Here is a 26721-nt window from a genome sequence, read left to right as displayed (position 1 = left end):
TTCCAATAAATTTTCCGAGTTTTTCACATATGGCGGAATAAAAATGGACATTAAGTTCGATATATTAATCCCCAAGAAAATGTGTATGGTCGCGGAAGAAAGCATTTTATATCAAATATATTTTTAAGATTTTTCCACGTATATTTTAGTTACATTTTCTTTTTCGAAATATTTTAACTAAAAGTTTTTTTTTTTTTTTTTTTTTTTTTTAACTTTATAAGTAGTCGCGTTTAAATCAGAACCGAGTTTCAGCGAGGTTTTATGCGTCATAACAGCGAAATAAAAGAAATGATAAGAATCAATACGACTAGAATATTAGACTCCGTTACGTGAGATAAATAGGAAATGATTTTGCAAACGTGCATGAGGAAAAGCAATACGTAGAAACGAGTATGTAGAATTTCATTAATCGTAAGATTAACCTTTTCTTTCTTGACCCCTTCTCTTTTATATAAAAAAGGAAAGAAAAAATTCTATTTATCACGCAGATTGTTTATAGAGATATCGCGAGTGATCCGCGCGATATGAGTGGACGCTAACTTTTATTATATATCCAAAGTCTCCTTTATCGCGTAGGAACGCGTTGTACCGCCATTGATTTACATATGAAGTATGCGCACGATCGACTTCTTGTAAAAACTCTTCGTAAGGCATTTAACGAGGCGGAACAGGAATGGGAAAATAATTGTGGACTCGGTGAGTAGCATATATCGATGCACAGTACGCGTAGCGCATGGCCATTTTGTTGCAATTTAAATAATAATCATGCCGCGTTAGGGGGCAAATGGTTATTCGAATAATACGCTGTCACGCGAACTGCGTTTGATATGTTGCGTTTTTAGCATTTATGGTCAAGGCTTTGTAATTAGTCGCCGGCTAGACAAGATACCTGTTCTGTCTTCCGAGAACGTCAGACGCGAAATTAATTTTCTTCTCATGCTCGAAGAATACAGGTAGTCGTAAATCGAACTCGGTATTAATCTAGCAGCCATGCTCCTTTATCAATTGACCGTCACGTTTATTGGTAAGCCGCTCTTCGCCTTGACCCAGATAATTATATCATTTCAATTTTGCGCCGGTCGTTCGCAAGATTGATTGTTTACGGTATTTGCAAGTGCCTCGGTTTTCATAAAAATTCAGCTCGGCTTTCTTTCGCGAAGGCTCGCGATAACGTCTCGTCGACGAAAGTAAAATGCACGAACGTAAGTTACACGTGAAGTATCGATAAGACTTCTTTTCGACGATAATTACGAATCTTAAGAATGCAGATTTAACTAATTTTTATATATATTATTTTTTTTTTTTTATGACGATGCGATTTAATTATGCGATCAAATATGCAGTCACGTATTAGAAACGGATCGAAAAGCACTACGAGGTATTACTTGATCCCGCTTGGTGGCTCGAAGTAAGAATTATAGTGCGACTTTATCGGGACAGTGCGACGATTAATCACTGACGGTGAAGTCAAGTTGGTGCTAGATGGAAACATCAGATAAGTCCTTCGCGTCAATTGACGGCGCCGACCCGGCCGTTCATTTTCATTCGATTTTCGCGTTTCGAGGTGCGCTGAAACGGCGTTCGCGACAACCGCGGATACGTGAATGCGTAAAAGCAATCGCCTTACTTCTCGCACGCGGCACGCGTAGCCGAGATAATAAATAATACGTTGTCGAGAGTCAGGCGTACGCGCTAACGCCGTGTAATGCCGTATGTTTGCAAAGCGCGAACATTGTAAAATATAAAAATCCCTTCTTTTCCGGTTTATTCTCACCGTATCGAAATATACGTTTTCTTAGAAGCCGAACAAATGTGTTCTATTTTTTTTTTAAACCTTTTTATATCGGAGGCAGCGCAAGGCTTCTTAATTACTATCAGATACGGATTTTAAAAGATTTGAACTTCGCGTAGTCGATTCGCATAGTTGTACGTACAACAAAAACAATTATTACGGCAAAATCCACCTGCAGGTACTCAGTAAAAGAAAGAGGAAGTTAAATCAGTTTATCTTGTACTTTGAAAACCACAAATGTCTGAGGAAACTTTTCGGAGATACTTTAAATCTTAACGAATTTTCGCGTAAGGAAAAAGGGAAAGAAAGAGAGAGAGCTTTCGGCGAAGTAAAATTTCAAATAGATTTTATCTCCGAGCGTTTGCCGATGTCGATACGAATTTGAGATTCTCCCCGACATTCCGATTTCATTCGCAACGCAGTACGCGGTCCCGCAGAATTGCGCATGCATATAGGAGTGGCTTTTCATGCCGGCAAACACGGCAGAAGAAATATTTAACGGAGGGAAGACGTCTCAAAGGGGAGCGAAGGGTGGTGAACGGAAACGGCTAGATTATTGCCCGGAGTAATAAACTGTCAGGCGAGCGATACGTCGGGTAATACATTGCCACGAAGCTGTTACAATGCGCCTGGTTTTATGCCGCGGCTGCACCCCCCGTGTAATTATCGCGGGGTGCACGCGATACTCAATAACGAGCGACTTCGCGGCGCGTAATCATTTTACTCGTCCCGCCGAGCGCGCCGGGTGATAAAAGAAATATTCGACGGCATTAGAATGTCGAAGGGCCCGTGATACGTCGTCTTCATCGGGGTTTCGATATCCGTTTTCCTTTTTCAATTTTTTTCCTTTTTTTTTTTTTTTTTATTCGTGTATTTTTTAATTTATTTATTTATTCCCGAGCTAAATTTAGAACGATCGCGAATGCAGCTCCTTTATTTCCTTCGCGACGCGATAAGGCCGCGCCGGTGCACGAAGTTGCGCGACTCGAAAAGCGGACCGTTGGGAAATCTCGGTGTACTAGGTATTAATGAGATGTAACGAATTGAAAATCCGAAGCCTGATATTTAATTAAGTCCGCGCCGCGCAATAACCATTAATCTCTCGACGCATGTCTTATCTATCGAATATTCTTGCGATCTCCAGATCTCCAATTCCGAGAGGAAATTATTTCGTCAGCGTACGCGCGCAATTACTCGCCGGAGTTATTAATAATTTCACAGTAACGCGTTTCAATCTGGAAGCGTCAGAGCTAGTATATCAATTTTTTTTCCCTTCCCCTCTCCCCCCCGACGCAAGCCCTACCCTCGGTTTTCCCTCTCTCGGTACGATTTTTCCGAAGATCGCCTACGAAGCGAAGAGGATTCTTCACCTCCCGGTCTGAAGGAGCGTTGCATTTCTATGTAATGTAAACTCGAAAATAAACTGAAAATATCTTGGACGCATCCGTCCGTGTGTTACCGGATGTAGGCACTCTTCTCCCACTTTCCCCGTTTCACTCTCTTTCTATCACTTGTTTTTCGCCCTCGCGTTAAGTACGGTGTCTATACGCTATCGCGAACATAATAATGGCGCGTACTTTACGATCGTACGTGTGCGTGCGGCGCGGCAAGTATACCCTTGCACACATTGGACATGCACCCAGGCGCCGGGTGAGGTTCCCGGGACGGGATTCCATTTAAGTGTTCCGCAAATACTGTTACCGCGAGAGACACGCCGAGGGAACAATCCACTCCGCTTGCCCGCTGTCTCCCACTCGCCTGATAATGCATTTTGCGAAGCGGAACGCTGGCGCAACGGACCGCCGTTGGCGCCGCATTCTATTGGTTTTATATCGCGTATATTATATCGCGCGACCTTCGACGCGAAGCTGAATGAGGAATATTCGCTTACTATAGAGAGCAAATTAGCCCGCCCTCGCTGGCACGCCGACTTTCCACGGATTTTAAATTAATTACTTTTCTCTCTTCATTGACCTCCCTCCCTTTTTTTTTTTTTTTTTTTTTTCGATACTCACGCCGCTGCCGATCGCGCGAGAGAAGCTCGCTCGCACAGATCGATGCCTGTGTATCAATCTTCCGACGCGATATTCTTATGTAAAAGTTATAACGTATACCTGTAACGTGGTGCGATTCAATGGCAAGATTTTAATTCTGATAGCACGGCTGTGGACAAAATGACACGGTATATAATTACGCGGTCGGACGAGAGTATATTATCTTCAGATTTAGCAATTTGTTGTAAAACAGATCGTCATTGATAAGGATCAGGCTTCGTTACGTGTGCGCAAATCAAATAAGTCACTTCTCACAGATCGCGCTTTAGACTTAACTTTTTGCAACGCGACGTTAACCGGGATTATCTGGAAAGCGAGATTAACGAGACGATACTTCTCGCTTATATTCGAAGCCGCGATACGGCGAAACTGAATTTGTAGCTAAATTTTTTTTTTTTATTAATTTATGTTTTTTATTTTCTTTTTTTCTTTTTTTTTTTTTCTTTTTTTCGTTGCTCGATGTTTAAAAGTTCCCGTACGAGCGCGTGGCGCGGGGCTTAAACTTAATCCGAGGGAGCCTAATTCGGGTAACGCCGAGGGGAATTCGGCCGAGAAAAATATTTTTCGCGGATTATTCTGCCGGCGATCTCGTAAATAACGGATATGCGTAATCGTCGCTGCGATAACCGCAGCGCTAATACCACTAATAATTACTTCACCATTACGCCGCGAGCATGTTATTACACGGAGATAATCTGTGATGAATTTCCTATCTCGCCGACAACGTGTATCGCGACGAGCGTCTTGGCGGGGCGTTTACGGAGTAGCAATCCGCTCGCTCAGTCGCTCGCGAGAGAAACAAAATTAGTAGTTGATCCGCTCCGACGTACGTGGTTTGCGCGTTCGCTAATTAAACCCCCGGCCTCTGTTAATCTCTGGCATGGCTCCGGCCGGACGAACACCGTGGGACACGTATAATTTCGTCAACCGAGCCTCACCGCGCCACGGCGTATCCGCGACGGCGACGGCGACGCTCCATTAATTGTGTCAGCCGATAATTATTCCGTGAGCAGACTCCGCGCGTATCAGTCATCCGCGCCTCGGCGCTAAGCCGATAAATCGGCTAACAACTCGCGCGGAAGGCCGACCAACAGGTTGTTTCTGGAATCTGGCGGCGGCGCCAAACCCGCGAGTCTCGCGAAGCGAACGCGGAGGGGAATCGTCTGTTTTCCATCGCATATGCTCTCGATAATGATACACGGGCGTATATCGTTATACATATATTCTGTCGAGCGACCGATGATTTGTGCCGGATTGCGCAAATATCCGTTCGAATGAATCCTTCCTATTTTTTTATTAACGAAACACCGCGGACCTGTTCAACGTTCGGGTACTTTTTCGTGCGGCCTTCGTCGAATAAGTCAACGCGGCCGTAGATGTCTAACGTTACGCACGAATAATTTATATCGTCGCCGATGATTTTAAAATAACTTAATTGGTAGCGAAGACTTTGCAATTAGAAACACTAATCTTCTGTCACTTGGTGTCAAAGGAAATCAGACACTGTTGCGTGAGAGAAAATCAATTCTGAAATCCCGTTTCCAATTACAGACGTTCTGTAACAATATACAGAGCGTATTGTTACGAAATACGGACGGATCAATAGTAAGAACGCATTTTCGAGCGTGTTCGAAGTAACCTAGTGAGCACGCAAGCTATTGGATAACTCATTGCGTTATTGAGTTCTGTATTGCAATTATAAAATCGCAATATTTGTGAAATGTAAACTTGGCATTGCGAGCTGTTGCGTATAAATATCGGATAACTTTTCGCGATTGAAAAATAATCTAGCTGTTAATTTCAACTTTTAAGCTGTTAAATACAATTTTCGATATCCAAATTGGAATTTAAGTAAATTTTTTATGAAAGTAACCGACTAGGTGGACGGGATACCTACGTGTAATTAATAAGTACAAGTTTTATTAATTATTTATGTACTATTCAAAGGAACCATCTGAACTTTGTTAAATCGCAGAGCATGTGCAAAATGCGATTCACCGTGTGTATTTTTTCTCGCGTAATATGAGCAAATGCATGAATATTCATTCCTATTACTGCTGCCTAAGAAGATATCCGTTATTTACTCGGCGTAGGTATGTACACAGTATCGCGAGTTTATATTTCGCGAGCATCGCCCAACTTGTTACCGCGGAGTTATATTCCTGGGAAGAAGATATTCGATAAATCGTGTTTTTCAAGATTAATAACCGCGCGGCGGAGAATTACCGTCTGAATCGATATTAATTTTTATCAAGTTACAACTTTTGTGTTTTTCTTTTTCAGAAATAAATTTCTAAAACCGTAAAAAGAAAAAAATAAAAAAAAATAAAAAAATAAAAAAAAAATAAAAAAATCAAACTGAGGAGATAAAGATTAGGATTACGAAGTATGTGCATCGGGAATCGATGATTGTTATTTCTTTCCACCTCCGAGGGAGGAATCTACCAGCGTGCACTGCGTGCATCACGCGCACGCATCCGTGACGCGCTTACGGCCGCGGCAAAAACACCCGGCGACTCGGACTTATAACGCAATTGTGCGACGTTTAATTCGATAAATTAACCTCTGGCCCCGGTCGACGTCGGGGTCTCTATATAGGCCGGAGAAGAGAGTCGCTCGGCTGAACCGCGGCAGGAAATCTCTTCAATCTGCCCTGATGCGCCTCGTTAACGAGCGTTTGTTTTCTTCCGTCCAGCCCGCCGTCGAGCCGACCCGCCGATGCTTTTCTTCGTCTGCAGTTATCACTGCCGCAGTCTCGTACATTTATACTTCTCATTTTATTTGATTTTTTTTTCTTCTTGTTTTTCTGGATATCTCACAAAAATATTACGTTCCGCGCTCGTCGACGTCTTTAGCTAACGTCTGACTATATTCCAAAGACAATCCCTTGCGCAAAGCTTTTCTCAACTTGCACATTTTTTCGTCTTAATATTAATTAGTTAAAACTTCATATATACATATAAAAGAATGCCTGGCAATATCAGTATTTGATAATTAAAAAATAAATGATGATGGAAAGTCGTTTGATAACAAGCAATGATAAAAGTAACAGTAAAATGTTACAGATACTTAAATGCACAATTGAGCGCGGATAAATTTCATCTTTGAACTTTACGCTCTGGACTTTTTATTGGAGAATCTTTCTGCCGTGCCCCCCCCCCTTTTTTTTTCTTTCGAAAATATATCAATTCATTCGCAACCGCGCCGCTTGGATCTTTATCGGTTCCCTCGCATACGATACAAAAGTTTTCAAGACGTAGTGAAGCTGTCGGTGTGAATGGTATTGCGGTGCGATTCTCAGAATGCTTCATCTCGCAAAGTGCTGTCACTGTTTCATCAACAGACTGCCGCGTTTTCTTTTCTCGCTAAAGCTTTTTCGCGCATGGAACGCAGAAATTGAGAAGACTTTCACGTTTCGGCCGGTTTTCGAGGGTTTAATTTTGCACTTTATGAAATTATATCTATGCCCGCGACGAACGTAATGATTGTGACAGATATTGTTAATAAGCGTGTGCATAAATTCACATTTGTGATTTATAGTTTACGCGTAGTCTATTGATATAACAAACACGGTGCAAATAATATTAATTTATTTAAATGCTTTACATTAATATATTTATATACGTTATTTAAATTTACGATAATTACGTATTTATGCTGCAAACACATGGACAACTAGGGCGCGGAAAATGTGTAACCGTAACAGCTAGGAAGACAAAAGGAAATTATTTCACCGCGCCGTTCGTTAAATCGATGGAAAAATTTCAAACCGAAACGTGAATTGAAGTTCTGATTGCGACAATTTCATACGGATCCCGTGCAATCGGAGATCCGTCGAAATGGAGATATCGCTTCGAAAGTTCCCGCACGTCGTGTTGCGATTGAAATTCATTTGTAAATTGTAAAATGACGGGGATAAATTTATGAAAATTGGGTTTAATCGTTTATTGCGCGGCGGCGGCGGCAGCGGCGATTCGAAGCCGCTTCGGTCGAAGCGTACGCACGTCTAATTATTATTCGGTCGAATTATACGATACGGGCAAATAATCATAGGTGTATGTAAGCGCGCGCCTGTGTCCGTGTGTACGTGCGACAAGTCTTCGATGGTAATCCAATGCCGTGTTCGAAAGAAGCTGGTAAATGATTACGGAGCAGAGCGCCGGAGGCAGCACAGTGGAACGGCTCTATGGATGAGCCGCCTGTTGCATCGCGGACCAACTGCCGGCTGCACGTTCGATAATCTATGCTGTTACATGCAGCGCGCGGGTGCCCACGCGTTTTTATCCCGATCACAAATTCTATCGCGAATTCTTATTAGAAATTTTATCAGAAACTCTTTGATGAATTCGGACTATTTTTTTTAGCGCTTCGTGAGTTTAACTCTACCTCATTGTTATCTCAGTAAGTTTTCAACGCTTTTAAATCGGCTAATAAAAGTCTGCACCGGTGCGGAGATATCTTTGACTTTAAACCGGCAAAAAAATCGTCCCGATTGATAATCGGCTTGAGCACGTGTTTTTAGTTTTTTTTTTTTTTTTTTTTTAAACAAATGCATGTATTCGCTGCTCGCGTTACATACGTCGTGTTACAGGCAGCAGATTGTTTTTTTTTTTTTTTCTTTTTTTTTTGTTTTTAGTTTGCATGTATCTCGTTATGTACGTCTGCGGATTTTTTTTCTATTTGCTCGTATCAGCTGGGCGCAAAAAAATACGTGACTTTTCGAACGTCCTATGTAACGGCTATCTATCCTCGGGGAGCAAAGCGATTTGTCTTAATCAAAGCTAAAATCACGGGCTGTCTCGAGCGGTCGTAACTGGCGCTTTTGCGAGAAGAAACTACCGCAACCATGGCAGCGAACGCGAATTAACGAAACCTACGTTATTGCCAGGGGAAAAATGATCGCGAAAGCAGGGGGTATGTTTATCGCGATGGTTGGCAAGAGGAAAGTAACGATCAGGCATTTTTAACAATTTACGACGGGAATTTTTAAGGGTCTTAGTTCATAATGGATTTACTGAAATCTAAGTTTATGGAGAAATATTCTTGAGAATGCAACAGGAATAAATAACTTAACGTCAAAAGGTAAATCTGAACTGTAATACTTTTGTCATTTTTTTTTTTTTTTGAAGAAATAAAATTTTTTTATTTAATATTCGAGGAACGCTTTTTTACTTTCAATTTTTAAAGCTTGATTTTTTATACAGCACTGTACGTATTTTTTTTTTTTTTTAGTTTTGTTTAATGGCGATTGTTTTTCTTTCTTTAAAAGCCGCATGTGAATAAAAATGTAATATTCTCCATATTCAAGAGAATAAAAATAATTGTATTATCTTACAAAGCTTTTACTTTTATTAGCTTTTATAATTTTTAAATGACTTTTCTAAAGGGAAATGTGTGTATTAAGTCCTTTTTTTTTTTGCTGTTTTTTTTACATTTTATTGGACAATTTATATGTCAGCGCGACCCAAAGTCTAAGCTCGAACATGATGGAAGATATTATTTCCCGATATTCAGAATAAATTTTCTCAAAAAAGCTTCGCGTAAGAGGGAAATTTTATTATACATTTCGCTTATTCTTCCTCCGCGGGGGCATCCTATCCTTCTTTCTCGGTTGCGCTATCAATAACGTCCTATCCCGCATAAAAATGTCCGCGTTTCTTCGCGATACCGCAGCGTCGATAATTCATTTTTTAAACCGATACGAATAACTATCGGCTATTATTATACAGCTTTGACGTATCACAGCGGATCCTCCCATCCTCGAGGTCCGCCCGTAAAGGTCTTCGCTTCGGTAAATCGAGAATCACGAGTCACCGCGCATTGTGACCCGTGAATCCTGATCTTCCGCGTTGAATCCGTTCTCGGTTACCTTCCTCTACAAACGACGCCGCGCGTGTAATACCGCAACGGTGTGACGTAGTCGCGACGTTGAGATGATCGAGGGCGTCGATGCGTGATCTCGACAGCGCGCGCTTGTTTGCGAGATAAGTGCTCGCGAACGGCGGACACGTCGTGCATGCCCGACCTATTGCACCGGCCGACGACGGGTGCTCGAATATCCGGCGGTTAAATCACTCGCTGTATTCCACAGGCGATAATTTGTGTTGTCACTTAATTATCAGCGGAAAGATTAATTGTTAGATAAGCAACAGCTCGACAAGACCCTCGTTCGTTTCTCCCTCGGCTCGCGAGTGACGTAAGACAAACGCCGACATAAACGTTACGCAGCGAATGCAACCGGAGTATGCGAGTACACGTGAATTGACAGCTTAACGGCACTCACGAGCGCAACTTTAAAATTCACGGTTCTACTGACTCAGAAAAAAAAAAAAATAAAAATAAAAAAAAATATTATACATTTTTACTAATGCAAAAACACACTGAATGCAATTTTTAAACGCTACGTGTGGTAACCGAGAATTAAGGATTAACGAAGGTAAAATTAAAACAAGCACGGCAGAAGTATTACGTTATGATTAAATCTGCATTCTGGAAAAAGAGTGCCGCGAATTTTTTTGTTAATACTGAGACCCTTCAGCTGCTTGTCGCGATTTTTTTTTTACGGCTTGTGTAACATATGATTTAATAATGTTTGACAATAGAGTAAAGGTTGCTGAGCTCTAGTTGGTCTTATATCCGTAATGTACCTATATTAATTTAACGCTTGAAGTACGTGCATTATGGCGTTTCCTTCGCGATGAGTCAGAGAAACTTTATAATGCGCGACGGAAATATTATAAAGTAGCGAACTTCGTCTAAATTAAAACCGCGGGATAATAATCCGCTCGTTACCTTTGCGGTTACCGCTGTAAATTATATTACACGCATATTTTTCTGTATATCGTCTTCTCGTAATTATACTTCCCGTCATGTTTAAAAGATTACACAAAAATCTGCTTTAGGTAGGGAAATAAAATATTTTTGCTGCGATGAAACGCTAAGTGATGTTAGTTTTTTTTTTTCTTTTTTATTATTATTATTTTATAAAAGTGAAAAAATTGAAGTGAAAAATATTATACGAGCGCTATATAATTTCCAGAGGCTTTATTTCGAAAATACGCCTTTTTTTTTTGCGAGACATCCGCGTTTCATTATTAACACAAAGCATCACAGACGCGACGCGAACGGATTTTCATCACAGTCGCTTGTTCTTTTGAGAAAAGATTTAAATTGCCTGGCAAGAAATTTCTAAGATTTGCAATAATTGTCAGCCGCGTATTTATCTGTCGTACAATTTCAACCCGTAGATAGTCATCGTAAGGTATAGCCAAGCCCTCTTTGTTCGGCCGGCACGGCAAGGCGGGGAAATTGCGCACGCTTAATCGCGAATGAATTACCTGGCAAAACCAGCGACTTATCTTATTCACGAGATGTACTCGCCGATTGTTAGCTTTTTCTTCTTTCGCTTTATTTTTTTTTTCCTCCCCTTTTTTTTCCCCTCGTTGTTTTTTTTTCTTTTCTTTTTTTTTTTTTTTCTTTTTTTTTAACCCGCGGAAGCTGCTCGTGTTCGTTTAATGAACTCGCGACCTATCGCTTTTATCTTCGCGCCTTGTAGGTCGCCGACGTAACTATGTCGCGCGTGTAGCATGCAAATGAACAGCCGTCAAATGGTATTTTCCATATAGTCGAGTGCGCACTTAGGTAGCCGGTCCGCTCGGAATGGGAATGCCGGGGTTTAAATTAATTCAATGCGACAAGTTTATGAAGCCCCTATCGCTCGAATCGCGATTCAAGAAGTACTTACACGAGAGTAGCTTGTCGGATTTTATGCGTCTGCGGTGAATCACATGGCGAGCCCTGTCACTCGACCGCGCTAATTAACGAGCCTCCGCGCAGCGAAGTCGCATGCGCAGTGTCCTAATTATTGTCGGGTTCGATAACACGACGCGAAATTAATTTGCTTGTCGCCGTTAAAATTAAAATAAGCAATATATCCTTGAATATAGCGCGGAGATAATTCTCATCGGGGCTCTGGTATCGGTGTTCCGATCGAGATTGCAATTAGAGTTATAGTCGTTATGTCACGAAATGTCAAAGGAAAGGCGGGGAGGAGGGATTTAATAATGTATAGGAAAAGCAAAAGGTTCGTTATTAGATCTCGGAGCCAAGCTTCGTAACGTGAAATAGGTCGAAAATCCTTAAAATATCGGCAGTTCTTAAAACGACAGATTGGGTAATACGTACGGCCGCCCGTTGAGAAACGACGTGACGTTCGATAATCGGCCCCGAAGGCACTCGGCTTCAATGACAGTTCCGTTACATGTTCCCGCGAGTATAGTCGCAAACACAAGTGACTTATCCGGTTATCCGAATGAGCACCGCCAATTGCTTCCGCTAAGCGCTGCATGGGATTTTAGATTTTCTCGGCGGCGCGTAATGAACCGTAACTGTCCTCGGGAACCCGGCAGGATGAGGAAGAGGAGCAAAAGGAGAAAAAGATGCTCGGTACGCTGAGGTACCGTCCGACCAATAGCAATTCCGCTACTTGCGGTCGACAAGTGCTGGCTCGATAGTAAAAGCGCTTTTACGTTATACGCGACACGATCAAATCATCCGCAAAATGGACCGCTCGCGATCGAGTGGAAGGCCGCGTAATTTCGGGAATTTTGTACGAGTCCTTGCGACGTGATTGCTTTCTTTGCCGTATCCGAACGAGCAGCAAATCAATCGCGAGGTGAATGAGAAGATATTTCGATTCGGTCACGCATATTGTACACGTGAGAATTTAAAGTCCCGATGCTCCTTCGTTAAAATTAAAGCACCAAATACATTTATTAGAATTATATTTTTTAATTTAGATTTTAGAAGAAAGAACAAAGAAACGTTTATCGTGATATTTTAATAAATTGATCCTCGTCCCTGAATAAGAATGTTATTACGTGATCTTCAAATAAAAACGTTTCCGTTGATATCGTAAATATTATTTTTATTAAGTTGGGAGTTAACGCCGAAATTTCTCGTTTAACTTTTTAAGATTTTAGGGTCCTTGGAGATCGGCAATAAATCAAAGCATCCGCGTTTTCCTTTTTTCTTTTTTTTTTCACATTTCGTTTTCCTGCGAGGCACGCGCTTAAATCACACCCGCTTGATCCCCGGAGGATCACCGAAATCGCTGATTGACGCTTATTGCTTTTTGATTCGATCCTATCGTCGGTTCCACTTGTACGGTATCTCGATGAAAAAAGACGATGTCTCTTTCTCTCGAAAATCAGCAAATATTACGGTGCAAGAATGTGGAAGGTTCTTTCAGTCACTGTGTCATCTCTTTTGACTACTCGAGAGTAATGCTTCATCAATTGAATACCGTATTGAATAAGAGAAGAAGGGAGGCCAAAAAGTTACATCTTTATCCGCAGATTCCTAAGCTCTTTTCTACGAGAGTATTCTTTAAGAGTTATAAATGAAATTCTTGAAATTTCCCCCCCTTCCCCCTTTTGTCTCTTAAATAAGAGGAGAATATAATTGCAATTAAGAGAATTTAATTTTAAATTAGATTATATATGCGTGCTTCTTTTTTCAACGGCATAAAGCGCCGCGTTTATTTTACGAGAAAGTGGACGTCGCGACGAAGAAGTTTTATATAATGTCGAGCCGAGCTCGAGGCTCAAAATATCTTGCGGTCCGAGATCACGTCCCGTAAGGAGATCTTTGCGCTTCGACGACGTCTTTGTCGTACATAACGTAATCTGTTATAGCGCTATAGCATGCACCGTTATATATATTAGGTATATTACATTTCGTTTGTGATAAATGCAGAATTGAGCGGGAACAGCATAAACTGATGGCTTTGACGTCACCCGCCGTCGCGGTCGTTCTTCGTATCTCGTGCTGACAATGCTAATCGTGTCTTTCGCCGGCGTTATGATTGCGGGAGAGCAGAATTTGTCATATGAGAGCGGCGAGCGTGGGCGGGTAATAGTGTACGCGACGCGTGTAATTCCGTGCGCTGTATCGGCCGGCGATATCGCGGCTTTTGTAACTGTAACCGATCTCTGCGTGTCACCGATGCACAAACGAAAAGAGAGAGGAGAAGAAGAAGAAGAAGAAGCGAGAGAAGAAGCGAGAGTGGTGGAGTTGAAGCACGATACACGCGCAGGCACGCCAGCCGGTTCGATACGCAACGCGTGGTGCACGCATGCACCGCGTAAGTCTCGCCGCGCTTGAATAATGCATAAGTTTCGCGTAATAAAGCCGTAGACAAGCGGCGTCCACGCGTTGATAGCGCGCGCAAGAGCTCTTTGCCCCGTCGGTCGTTTTAGCGATAAAATAACAAACCGGAATAGAAACGTTTTTTTTATTATTATTTTTTTTTTTTTTTTACTTTTTTTTTATTTTCATGCTTTAGCCGGACGGTCGCAGACCAGCGCGTAATGACGCGGAATGCTGTACCGGGAATGAGACACTTGCGATTGTTCATTTTCCGCATTGCCGCCGCATCTCGCGCGCAGCGCGATTCAGTTGCGTAATTGGATTCGATTGTAACCGTGTTACGAGGTTTTAGATTAATCATGACTGACATTTATCGCGTATCGGGAAAAATATCCTGCCGATACGAATTACATTTCTGCGAAATGGCGTTACATCCCGTCGCGAAACACCATTTTCCGTCCCCGTCCCTCGGACGCGTCCGTATAATTTCGCTCAATTTGTGTGTCGTAAAAATGTTGCGCGTGGCGGCAAATCATTATATCCCGCGTACAGAACGAACGCCGTCAGAAATCTGCTTCGTTAGTGGGGTTTTCAGCCGCGTGCGTCATTGCGTGCCGGGCATCGCGTTTCGCACGCACGCAGTGACCTCAAATTGATGTAACGTCGGAGGTCGGTAGACCGAACGCGCCCGGCGATGAATGGTAATCGATGGAAGGTAGCGAGCGCATCCGATTGCGACGAGAATGAGGCACTTCGACGGGATGATCCCAGATGCGCGCGGAATAAAATGGACACCAGCCATATCGCTCGATTATACGGAGTTGAGCTAAATTTGGTTTTTCTTTTTTATTTCATTTTAATTTTAATCTAGCTGCTGGTGTCCGTCTTATTCTGTGCAGCGTCTGGGATTCATTCTTTCGATCGCGTGGGCACCGCGAGCTCGCGAAATGTCAATTTCACGTATCCCGGTTTCCATTAGATCACCGATACAGACACGTATTAATAACCCTTGATGTCAACGTGATTAAAGAGACGTCGTCGCTCAATGAACGAATGATCATCGGCTCGACAGTCGCGCATTTTCATCCGATCTGTCGCATCTACACGGCTTTTCTCCCCCTCTTCCCTTTCTCCTCCCTCCCCTCCCCCCCGGCCTTCTGACTCTTCCGTTTGACTTGGTTGATTTGATTTATGGCCGATCGATGGCCATTATACACGGATTTGCCCGCGCTGGCGGCTCCATCCGAGAAATTCCGATAGAATGAGAATATCGAGACGCTCCGCTGGGAACACGAAAATGTAGCTATCCACCCGATGGACGTGCTCGCTCGCTACGTTAGTTTCGCGTGATTTTTGTTGGGCCAGGTGTAACACGACACCTAGGGACATATCCATTTGCTCGTATTGCTAGCGCAAACAATTGCCCTAACGTTAGACCGGCACGGCAAACAGTTGACGACGGGATTCCCTTGTCTATTCAGTAAATCGCAATTCTTTTCACCCTACCGACGGACAATAGATTTTTTTTTCCGCGGGTGCAGAAAATGCACATTTCTCTTCGTTTTACACGATTTTATTGCCGGCGAGTGACGTGTCTTTGTAAATATTGGCCGAAAGGATATTTTCGATTCATATTTTCGGTCGGTCGTACGCGAAAAAGTCGCACTATTTTTTTTTTTTTTACGATTTAACTATCAAACGGGACATGAGGGAGGGGAAGGAATCGTTGTTTGCGCGCAACGCTGCGAATGCAGTAATTAATTTATGTTTTATTTTATTACAGTCGATTTATGCAGGCAGAGTCACTATAGTTTACTTCGGGACTCGCGTGCTTGACGTTTATGTTGTAACTTGAATTAATATCTGCGTTCTTCGCGTTTCATAAACGGCGCAACATCAAGCGGCGTACCTCGCCGGCGGCGGGAAAGTTAAACAAACATCTTAATTAAATGCTCGTCAATTCGACGGTGTATTAAATCAAGCGAGTTTTCCCGGAGGCTTCATCCGGCGATACCGACGAGATAAAAACGGAAAGTATCGTTATCCGAGCTGCCGATCGCCTTGACGCGAATCGGAGATTAACGTCAGGACCATCGATTCTTTTTGTTACGTGTAACAATCAGCGGGAATAATTATATTGTGAAATATCGACGTTTAATCGCTCAAATATTGCGATAATGGCATTACGTGACTGACAGGTGACGAACGTATTGTGATATCGTTGAATCGAAATTTATTCAAGATTATAAAATTAATCGTGACGTAATTGAAGCAGAAGACAAGCAAAATTAGGAGAGTAAAGAGAGAAGCTGCATCGCGCCCAAATGTAATTGATTTATTAAGAAATTTATTTAAAAAAATTGATATATTAAGAAATATAAAAGAAATTTAATTATATTTTTACGCACATCATCCCTTGATCTTTACGCCGTATTTTTTCTTATCTTTATTTTATCACGTCGTCGCAATAATGTAAGAAGATATAGAGCAATAAAGGGCTAACGATGATAATAGCAAAACTTATGAAGGATGTTCCGCCACGAAAGATAGGACGTTCACGTAAATTATATCATCGTTTTGTGGGTAATGTCCGTAGAATAACGTTCGTAAATCATTAAGTAATAACGTAATGCCCATTAAGGAGAAGTGGCCCAAAATCACGGCGTACGTTTCCCGTTGTCTTCCCATAAACTACCGTTATTATTATCAGCATAAACACCGCGCGGTAGCCGGAGAAAGTAGTACATTAAGCGGGCGAAAGCGAGACGGCATAATAAATATCGGCGTCGTCGGCCACAATTCATCGGCCACGGGGACTGGGATGCGTCCCGGAGTTTAATTGCGGGTAAACCGAGAAGAAAAACGGCGTCGTGACGTCGCGCCAGCATCGAGCGGTCAAAACAATGCGACGCCGTGACGAGAGTCCGCTCTCGGTCGTCGAAATTAATTCGGATTTTCGTTTCACTCGAGACCAAAAGCACTCGCCGCAAATGCTCGACTGAATGCGTTCACGGGACGAAAAGTAAAGCGAGCGAGCTAAAGGGACCGCGGGTAGCAAGTGCCCTGCGCCAACATTCTCGCAAGTCTATCTTCGCGTCCGTCGTAACTCGGCAATAAATAGCGGAAATATAAATTCCATTAAGTCCCCGGCGAGTTTCTCGCGCGAGACGCGCGATATTAATGTTCATACGATATGAAGAGCGCAGAGTGTTCGCGGGGGAAAACTTTTTATTGCGAGAGCCCACCCCATCGGACATCCCAATCAAACGCGAATATAAGCTCGCGACGGTGACGCGCAGCAGGGTGAGGCGCCCGTATCAATTTGGTACCGTTTCCCCTTCGGCGAAGCGAAGCGTCGAATTGCGATCGCCGTATAACGTTATTCGTGTTTTCACGTCGAAGACGCGAAAGAAAAACCTGCACCGATCTCGTTTACTTCGGCGAACGCTTAAGTTGCCGCGTGCGGCTTTCTTCGGCGCGCTTGTGCGCCGCGACGTTATTGCAGCTAAGCGACAAAGGGGTAGATTCGAATCACTGGTTATGACGCCTCAATTGTGGCACATTTATACGTCGATCCGTTGTGCGGACGCGTGATTTATAGACCCGCAGGTCGCGGAACACCGTGCTCTTTTCCACCCGCGCGGAAACCGGTATCGATCCGGGCGCGATGATATTAAGCGAACCTATAAAACTTTGATATTAATCGAAAGCATAAAGTACCACGGCCACCGGTGTCGGTTCTCGTCGTCGTTTCTGCGTGTATCGCCTCGCGAAGCTCCATCGTTTTCTTTTTCCACCCGAGATCGCCAGCATATCGTCTTATTTATTACACGCCGTGGCTCCTCGCGGACGGAAATAAACAGGCCGAAGTTACGTTATCGCGATACCGTCGGCAAGAAAATATTCTCTTTAATCTTTTTAAATATTTATCTATTTTAATATCATATTATTCATTATATATTATTATATATATTATATTATTCGTCTATTTTTTTGAAATAAAATTATCCGAAGTACGGCGTTTGTATTTCAAGCACGTTGCCCGAGAGAATGATTTTAAATGCTTATACAATGTATTTTTTTTTTTTTTTTTCTGTTTGTTTAGTCGGAAATTTCATTGTGAAAAATAGATGTGTAACGGCAGAATTCGCAATTGTTCACGGCATAGTGAAAAGTCGATCGTTTTTAACGACGCACTTTGCGTTGATCTCTCGATAAACGCGGCCGCGACACACGCTATCGATTGTAACGTGCCGCAAATACGGCGCAGGCGTGACAGGCTGGTCAACAATTGCGCCATGTAAAACACCGAGCCGTATTCTCGAAAATTGGAAAATGAAAAAACGGATTAAATAGGAGCGCGGTATACGGCTCGCGCCACGACCGTGCTTCGGTCAAAATTAAACTGGAGCTCTGGAACTCTGAATGAAATTTGAAATCGTCGAGGGAATTAATCAATCATACTTTGCGATCTCGCCTATAATCTGTGCATACTAGCTGTCCCCGTACATTTGCATAAAACCTTTTTTTTTCTTTTCTTTTTTTTTTTTTTTTGTTTTTTTTGCCACAGATGCGAGATATGGCATAAACATTTGTATATCCCCGCTATTGTTGGAAATGTAATTTAATTTGATGTTTTTTATTAAATCTTCTGTTCAGCGTGTTTATTTTGAAAAGCACATATGAATATCCAATGCAATCCTTTGCAATCGAGAGGACAGTTGCATTCGCGCGGGTGAATCGAATTTTAATCCCATTGCGTCAGTAAACCCCCTTCCTTCCCCCCTTTGCTAGGATTAATAATCATCGTGGTTGCATGCCTCAAAGCCGATTGATCGCATAACGCAACGCAGCTCCGACTAATGTCACCTGATAACCTATTTACAACCTATTTTGCTTTTTCACGACATATTACCTCGGTTGGAAAAACGAAAGCGACTTAATATACAGAAACGCGCTTACGTTGAACGTAATTAAAAAAATAATTATTTTAATAATGCTAAAAATTTAATATGAAAATATAATTATTTTTCGACGCGTGTAGAAATTCGCCACGTACCGATAATCTTGCGCGAGCCACGTATGCCGCGCCACCGAGATTCCCGTAGGTCCCGCGGTTGTCGTAGGACTCACAAGCATGGCCGGCCAGCTGTGCCATACAATGCCCTCGTACCGAACGTGCGAGACACGCACACGGCCCGCTGCTCGGTCGCTGGTGGAGGTACAAGAGTAGGGAAAAAGTAGGTCACCAGCGTGTCAATTGACCTACCTCAACGCGTGGTCAGCCGTCTGTGACTCGGGCATCATGCCCTTACACGACGAGCTTAAGTATTGCAAGTGCAGTAACGCTAGTATTTTTATTTCCATTTTACTTTTAATAAAAAATTAATTAAAGGTTATTTTAGATTAAATTTTTTTTTTTTTTTCGTATGCGTTATTTAATTTTTAGTTTAAGAAAAAGATTTTATGTTTAATAGACCTCATTAAACGTAATCGGTACAGGCTGCGATGTGTATATTCAAGCTGATTTAATTGAATAATATTTTTAACGCCCCTAATGAACGAACAACGCATTATTCTCAAATTAATTTGCGACTGCAGCGAATAATAAGCAGCCTGGAAATTGGCGATACGTTATTACCAGTCTAGTTTTTTTTACATTTTTTTAAATTTTTTTTTGAGAGAGAGAGAGAGAGAGAGAAAACGCTCGATACCGATCCAATTAGACGCCACGATCCTCTCTCCGCTGACTCGGCTCCTCTCAGAGAGTGGAAATTTGCTGAAAGCTAAAGTCTAAAGTCACGCGGATATTGCGCATCATAGTTAGCCACTTTACTGAGGAATGATTACTCCCTTTCGATCGACCCACGTCTTTTTACCTCGTACATACCCTCGAGGCACTCGAGGGTGGCAGACGGTTGTAAACTTAACCGATAAGCAAATTTGCCGTTAAACATCAACACGTGGCTCTCAACTTAAAGATTAATTATCTTTCCCGCAAGCGAGCCTTTGCGCTTTTACTTCTACAATCGCGATAAATCCCCGTCACTTCGCCGGTTCATTTGTTCGTTACATATCCGAACCGGCATATCTCGAAAATATTTAATACATCTTTCTATTTAGAATTCGATTAAGTCTGAGATTAACATCGGCACTGCTGCTTCGTTGTGGAAATGCTGATTTTAGATCGCGAACAGCCTCGTCCCTGGAATTTTCAATATAAACCTTTCGGCTCGCATACCTAATGGTAAAATCGATATTCGCCGCGAACGAAAGCCAGCTATGCTAGTTTTAATATCTTGTAGTAATATCAGCGTGATAAAGAGCGATGTTCGCGGCAAATTCACCAAGATTTCATAAATTTACGGCGCCGCTCGTACGTCTTCTCTCTCGAGGTGACGCCTGACGTAGTCCCGGGGTGGTAAGTGCCGAGGGTGGCACCGACTATATCGCGGCTTCTAATTTCCACGGGCGACCTTGGGCAAAGAAATCGTAAATTTCTCACGCCCACGAGTTCCACCTGGGTGTGGCAGGCGCGATGAGAGAAGCCAGGTAGAGAGTCGAAGGGAATGAGGATTTTCCTTTGTAAATCGAAAGCTCTTTCTCTTTCGCGTATTCCGACAGCGAACATTTGTCCCTGAGACACGTCGTATTGTCTCGAAAAAAAAAAAAAAAATAAAAAGAAGCTCGCGCATTTTTCGTGACTTTTTCGCGCTCATCGCTATGTAAATCGTACAAGTGCTGCCCTTAATTCTGAATAGAAATGTGTCGCCAAGAGGCTCGTTCTCGGTAAAGAAAACTACGGCGTCGCTTAAATCGGAAGGCAAAGTCTGTTTCCTCGAAAAAGAATTTTTTTTTTCGCTGTGAAGGGTATCAACTAATTAACGAAACGAGAAGTATGCAATAATTACCGAAATCTCTCTGCAGTTTGTATTATAATACGGTGGCGCGATGCTTTTAATTTTTTTTTCTTTTTTTTTTCTGTTGGACGAATACAAATCGAAGTATGCGAGAAACTGACTTTTAGATTTTAATATTCGCTGTTAGTTCTTACAAAAAGTGCATTTCACTTCGTGCACGTGAATTTCCGACGTGGGAACGCAACCCGTACTTTGCGTATCGCGGCGCGGGGAAAGTCCGCGACGTACCCTGTAATCAAAAACACTTTCGCTCCGCCAAGTCAAGATCGCAATAAACACATTTCGCATCTTGACGCAGGTGCATCCCGCTTTGATACGCGTTTACCTGCAATTTTGCCGAGTCTTAATACCATTTCCCGATTAAAAAAAAAAAAAAAAAAAAAAAAAAGTCTTGCGCGATGTTCGATTCACGTATATTCATTATAACGTTATTTAAATATTAATTAACGATATCGAGTTTTGAAATTTTTTTTCTTTTTAATTGTAAATCTAATCAGAAACTATCAACGTATTTTTTCGCAGGATGGACCATGAAGAAACGTGGTGCCGGCTGGTACTAGACGAGCGGTTGGTCACGCTTGCTCTTAATCGTCGGTCGTCGTTGTCGACGGGTTCCCGGTACGTCCAATCCCGAAGCAAGCGGCAGGTATCACGTGCGGTAACAGACACGAGCTCGACAGGTGCGATAATTGGGGGTGGCCCGGTCGTTGCCGCCGCCGGGCCGGCGATGCGACGATGAGCTCGCCGAGGGTGCTGCTACCCTTTTACACCCGACCAAAGGTGAGTCTCGAACCGTTTAATCAAGTACGCGCATCTATTTCCTTTTTTTATTCTTTAGACAATTTTTAATATTTTTAATATTTAGTTTTTTAACCGCTTTACGTGACGTTTCGTTTAACAAGATTTATTTCTAGTTTGATAATTACTTTTTAATTTATTACGTTAAAACCTTTAAGTGATTGAAAGAGGTGCGCTGTGTTCTTTCAACAATGATCTTTAGATAAGTGAATTTTGGTTTCGCTCGGGGCGCAGAGGCTATTTCATAATGGAACGGAAACTACGTTGATTATATATCGTACGTTAAATCGAGCAACCTTTGGATATTTATTGACACGACGTGCCACGGTGATCCATTTATCCTTTCGGTCTTTGCGTAATAAAGGGAAAGTGACGAAACGTGTAATCACGAGTACAGAAGTGCCGGCGCGTGAAGTAACATTGCTTCTGCCTAGCGAGCGCTGTATTGCGAAAGAGAAGCGCGACAGGCAGGCAAGCGCGTCGTTGGCGCGACGGTTTTGTGCCTAAGTCTATCACCTTTGTGCTCTCTGGCAGCCCCGCGTAATAGCAAGGCCGGGTAGTCTCGAAAACTGCATCAACGAGGCCGAGCGACGAGGAGCGGCAGGCGGTTCAAGGCCGAAACTATCCGCGTGGCCATGGACCACGAGGCAAAGAACGGAACCGGTAGCAACGACAACGAGGAGTACATCAATATTTACTTCATCGTCGGGGACCGCAGGGAGACGGCCACTTACAAGGCGAATCAGGTCACGGACATGGAACTCAAGGGTGAGTGAGAAAGTTTTATTGCTAACGTTAGCGAAAAGTTTCGCCAGCCTTTTCCGCCGTGCTTCGATGAACTTTTTCATTTAGTTAAACGCGGTGTTTCCGAAATATTCGCGCGTGCTGAGAGAATACTCATGTTGCGCGCGGTGAGCGAATAAATTAGTTGCTAAACGAGATCTTTTTATAAAATAAAGACGATTAAATTTGAAAACGCTTCCTTGTGTGTGCTGTTATAGTTGTATAAAAAAATAGATATGTGTAATGATCACTAATATTAAAAAAAAAAAAAAAAAAAAAAAAAGATTATAACTTTCTGTGTTTATTTCGTATATAAAATAAATCGTCAATGTGAAAATACGACAAACTTATTAATGAAGTTTTTAAGTCGGATTACGGCTAATTAAAATATTTGAAAATTACCAACTTTGAGAGATTCGGGATTACCGTTCTCATTAACTCCATTTGGGCACCAATCGACGCCTAAGTCTTTTTATCACCCTTAAAGCAGGCCAGGTAGAGATACAATAAAATTCATTGTCGTTACGGGAGCGTTCAATTTATCAACGATCCCACTGAATTGTGAGGGAAAGAGGCACTACCGCAAAAGTTGGCCGTTCATTAATCTTTCGACGGGGTAAGATATTTTTCCCGGCCCGAATCTCTCACGCCGGTCCTACCCTTGCCTCCTGCGTCACGAACTCTTCACCCGAGCTTTATGCACTTAGAGAAAAATATAGTTATTTCTGGACCCGTTCATAATTTTATAATATTTCCAACAATATACATATAACATACATAAAAGCGATCTAACGTCGGATGTGATTTTTTAAAAAATTGTACTTTTTGGATCGGAAATATATAAGATAAAGTCGAAAAAAATATTTTTCTGTCAACGTGGCCGCGAGTGCACTTCGCGGATAAAAGCACGGGAGAAGCTTTTCCTCCCGTCAATGGTATCGGAAGGGTTGGGTGAATATTTGACGTTCGTAGGATTTAATCAATTATCGATCGCGACGTTTTTTCAAGACGCGACGCGACACGCAAACCGTCCCGGCCAATCCCGCGGGCGAGACGTTTCGCTTTTGCCCGCCGTCCAATATGAAAGCCTTTTCCTTCGAGGCACTACCGAAATTATGTTTGCACACACTTCACCTTCGTGCCGTGACCTATCGACCGGACCGCTACGTCGCGTCGCGTCGCGTCGCGCCGCGCTGTTTCTCTCGGCTCGGTCGAGTGGCTGACCGAGTCGGCGCCCCTTACGATCCCTTCCTCCCCTCCGCCCCGCCCCCCGTCTGGAAGTAAAATGACATGAGCACGCACTTGTGCCGTAACTCCTCCCAACTCTTTCAACCCTTTCACGAGCGAGATAATTTTCTCGATTTTCAGAAAACCAACGGCGGAAAAGCTACGGAAACAGCCGGATTGAACATTTTTTTTATCCTCCTCACCCGTTAACACTCGACTCTTCACGTATGACCTAATTTTTATTTTTTTTTTTTTTAGTTTTTTTTTTTTTTTTTTTTTATCGGACTCTTTCGCTTTTCCACACTTTTATTTAGGATATCGACGTAATTTTTCTCTTTCCGCCATTCGTGTCGTATGCTACTTTGATAGTGTACCGTATTCGACCTATTACTTCATGCGTTAGTTCAACGCTTATAATACTTCACAATATTGCACTTTATTGTACCGCGGCTTTATTGTTTCTTTCGTATTGTTGTTGCGGCGCACAAGATTTAATTTACATGACAGCATAATGAATCCCTCGTTTAGCTTTCAGATAATTCCAAGCCCCGTGCAATTATCCTTTCCACGGCGTATATTACTTTATTTCATTATTACGCATATATTACGCATCATAACGTTCGATACGAACAAAGTGTGTGCTCGAAAGTCAACATTTTTCTAAACAATCTCGATACGCGGAATCTTAATGAATTACTCTCAAGCACTTCGCAACGTAACGCGTTCCTAACAACAGTGAAACATCCCTTCGCCGACAGGTGGAAGGAAATTTAATTATTCAATTAAGTATCCGAAACATTCGATGGCGAAACGGATCAGTCATAATTCTCGTTGAAAATCAACAACGGTGCCGGGAATAGAATATTTCAATTTTCGAAATGTCAGTCAGTAATTATCGCCGCGCGCCTAATGCTCACATTATCGAGTAATTATTAGAGTAAAATAGTGTGATTATGGCCGAAGCGATGTTATCGCGCGAATTTAACGGTGTGTTACTTATACGGGGCTACATTAGTTAATTAAATTTCTAATGCAATTACAACAGGTGTACAACCTTGTATGTACGTACGCCTGTTAAGGGAAACGGCTTTGTCAGCAACGATGTTACCGGCGACGTAACACGACTGGTACAAAGTCACACTACAACAGGGACGGGTCTCGTCAACGGGGCCTTATCACACGGGATGATCTCCGCGTCGTTACGTTGTCCTAAAGCCTCGAGCCCTTTCCGATCCCTTTATATAACTTCCGCGTTTAACGCTCCGGGAAACTGCACGTCGCGCCAGCCCCGTGATTTTTCCCTTAAAATTTCACCTCGTCGATCAAAATCAAACGCCACCGCCAAAAATAGCATGAGTTTTTTTTTTTTTTTTTCCCTTCGCGCTATCGATCACGAGTATTGAAAACCGTACTAAAATGAAAGATGACTGCTTTAACGGATTGAGAGGGTTAATGGACCGAAGAAGAAGCGCGGTATGCACACATCCGTCCGGTTTTATATTAAACTTTAACGCTGCTATCGAGAGAATTGAGTCTGCTTTTTATATTGATCAACGTCAATGTCAGTTTAAAAAAAAATAATGTAACGTCTCGATTACTTTCTACGGCTTTGTTTTTGAGATTATTGCAACGTCGTTACGATAGTCTGTCTCTACTTCCTGGGACAGTATAGGTTCTCATGTTCTTCCACCCCGATCGGGCCATGGAATACTCCGCTCGTCATCCCCGTTCCCTCGTCGCTTCCACTTAACTAAAAAGCCTTTTAACGAGGCCGACTCCGCGAAAAATGTGCCGCGAGGATGCTACGCAACGATCGATACCTCACGAAGGTTTAGAATCGAAGCCCCGCTTTTTCGCCGGGAATGAAAATTTCTCGACGCCTTAGGAAGTAGAGAAAATGCACGCGTCTCACCCGGTGCAGGAACGAGGCTTTTCCGATAATTATTCATCGAGCTGTGCTGGCAAACGCCGACTCTAGCTGCGAGGAAAAGAGGGAGAAGAAAGACGGCGCTGCAAGGGTATTTGTAACAAAAATAAAAAAAAAGAAAAGAAGAAGAAAAAAAAAAAGATTTTTGTTTTGGGCAAAATTCTTTGTTTTCCGGCGCGTGAAAAACGTTCGTCAGGCTTTCTTTTTTTTAATGCTTCTTGCACTTTTCTCAAAGAGCTGTTAAAGTAGAACCGGCGAAACTGAAAAATCGAATGCCCGACTGTGGGCGCAGCCCTAAATGTCTCGCTGATGTTTTAGGTGGCGGCTGGCCACATTGCCCGACACGTGAACGACCGCTTTCAACCGTTTTATTGATCATAAGCGGAATTGCACGTCCGTCGGGCCTATTTTTGTGCTCTCCGGGGAGAAAGAACGTAAACGATTGCAGAGAGAAAATGTAATATACTACAGGCGGCAGATTGCACTCGTTCAAATAATCAGAGGGAAAAATTTTTTTCCGCGTTGCAACGTAATTAAAAAATTCTTTGAATATATAATAATCTTTTCGGATTACTAAAAAAATATTTTATTTTTAAACATTTGTATTATAACTTAACATTAGTTTTCACATAGCAGTGCAGTTGAATTAAAATTTCACGTAAATTATTTACTTTATATTTTATTAATCCTTTCTTTACTTACATTTTTCAAAGAATTTCCGTCTTCTTTTTCTTTTTCATTTATTTTTTAAATTATACGGTAAAGAGAAACAAAAAATATATAGCGAATAGAATTTTTTTATACGTAAAGTAAAACTAATCTCATGCAGTTTCGTGAAATTAACTAAAAATAATAAACTCGCGCTCTTGCATTTGATTATAATTTTGATTACAATAATTAATGATGGCTTCCACCTATCTCTTGTCAAACGTCTCTAACAGTTACACCGCGCTACACGAGAATCGCGTTTTTGTACCGTCTTTATTGGCTCTTGAAGATTCACAACGTGCTTTCATCTTCCCGTTACAACTAATTTGCCTTACGTCATTTCTTTTGATGTTTTTGCGCCAC

At 42.3% G+C, this 26721-nt stretch overlaps 1 protein-coding gene across 1 annotated transcript in view; it reads left to right on the top strand.

Moving 5' to 3' along the window:
* Window positions 1-26721, top strand: part of Pde9 (phosphodiesterase 9) — a 123016-nt gene that overhangs the window by 52846 nt on the left and 43449 nt on the right. Inside the window, exons 2-3 of the mRNA XM_070670594.1 lie at window positions 21438-21695; window positions 22248-22481. Coding sequence (XP_070526695.1) covers window positions 22349-22481 — 133 coding nt within the window. The 5' untranslated portion in view covers window positions 21438-21695; window positions 22248-22348. The remainder of the gene's footprint in view (window positions 1-21437; window positions 21696-22247; window positions 22482-26721) is intronic.

Source organism: Cardiocondyla obscurior, linkage group LG21, assembly GCF_019399895.1.
Source record: "Cardiocondyla obscurior isolate alpha-2009 linkage group LG21, Cobs3.1, whole genome shotgun sequence".
Classification (NCBI taxonomy): Eukaryota; Metazoa; Arthropoda; class Insecta; order Hymenoptera; family Formicidae; genus Cardiocondyla; species Cardiocondyla obscurior.
This window is presented reverse-complemented; position numbering and strand designations above follow the sequence as displayed.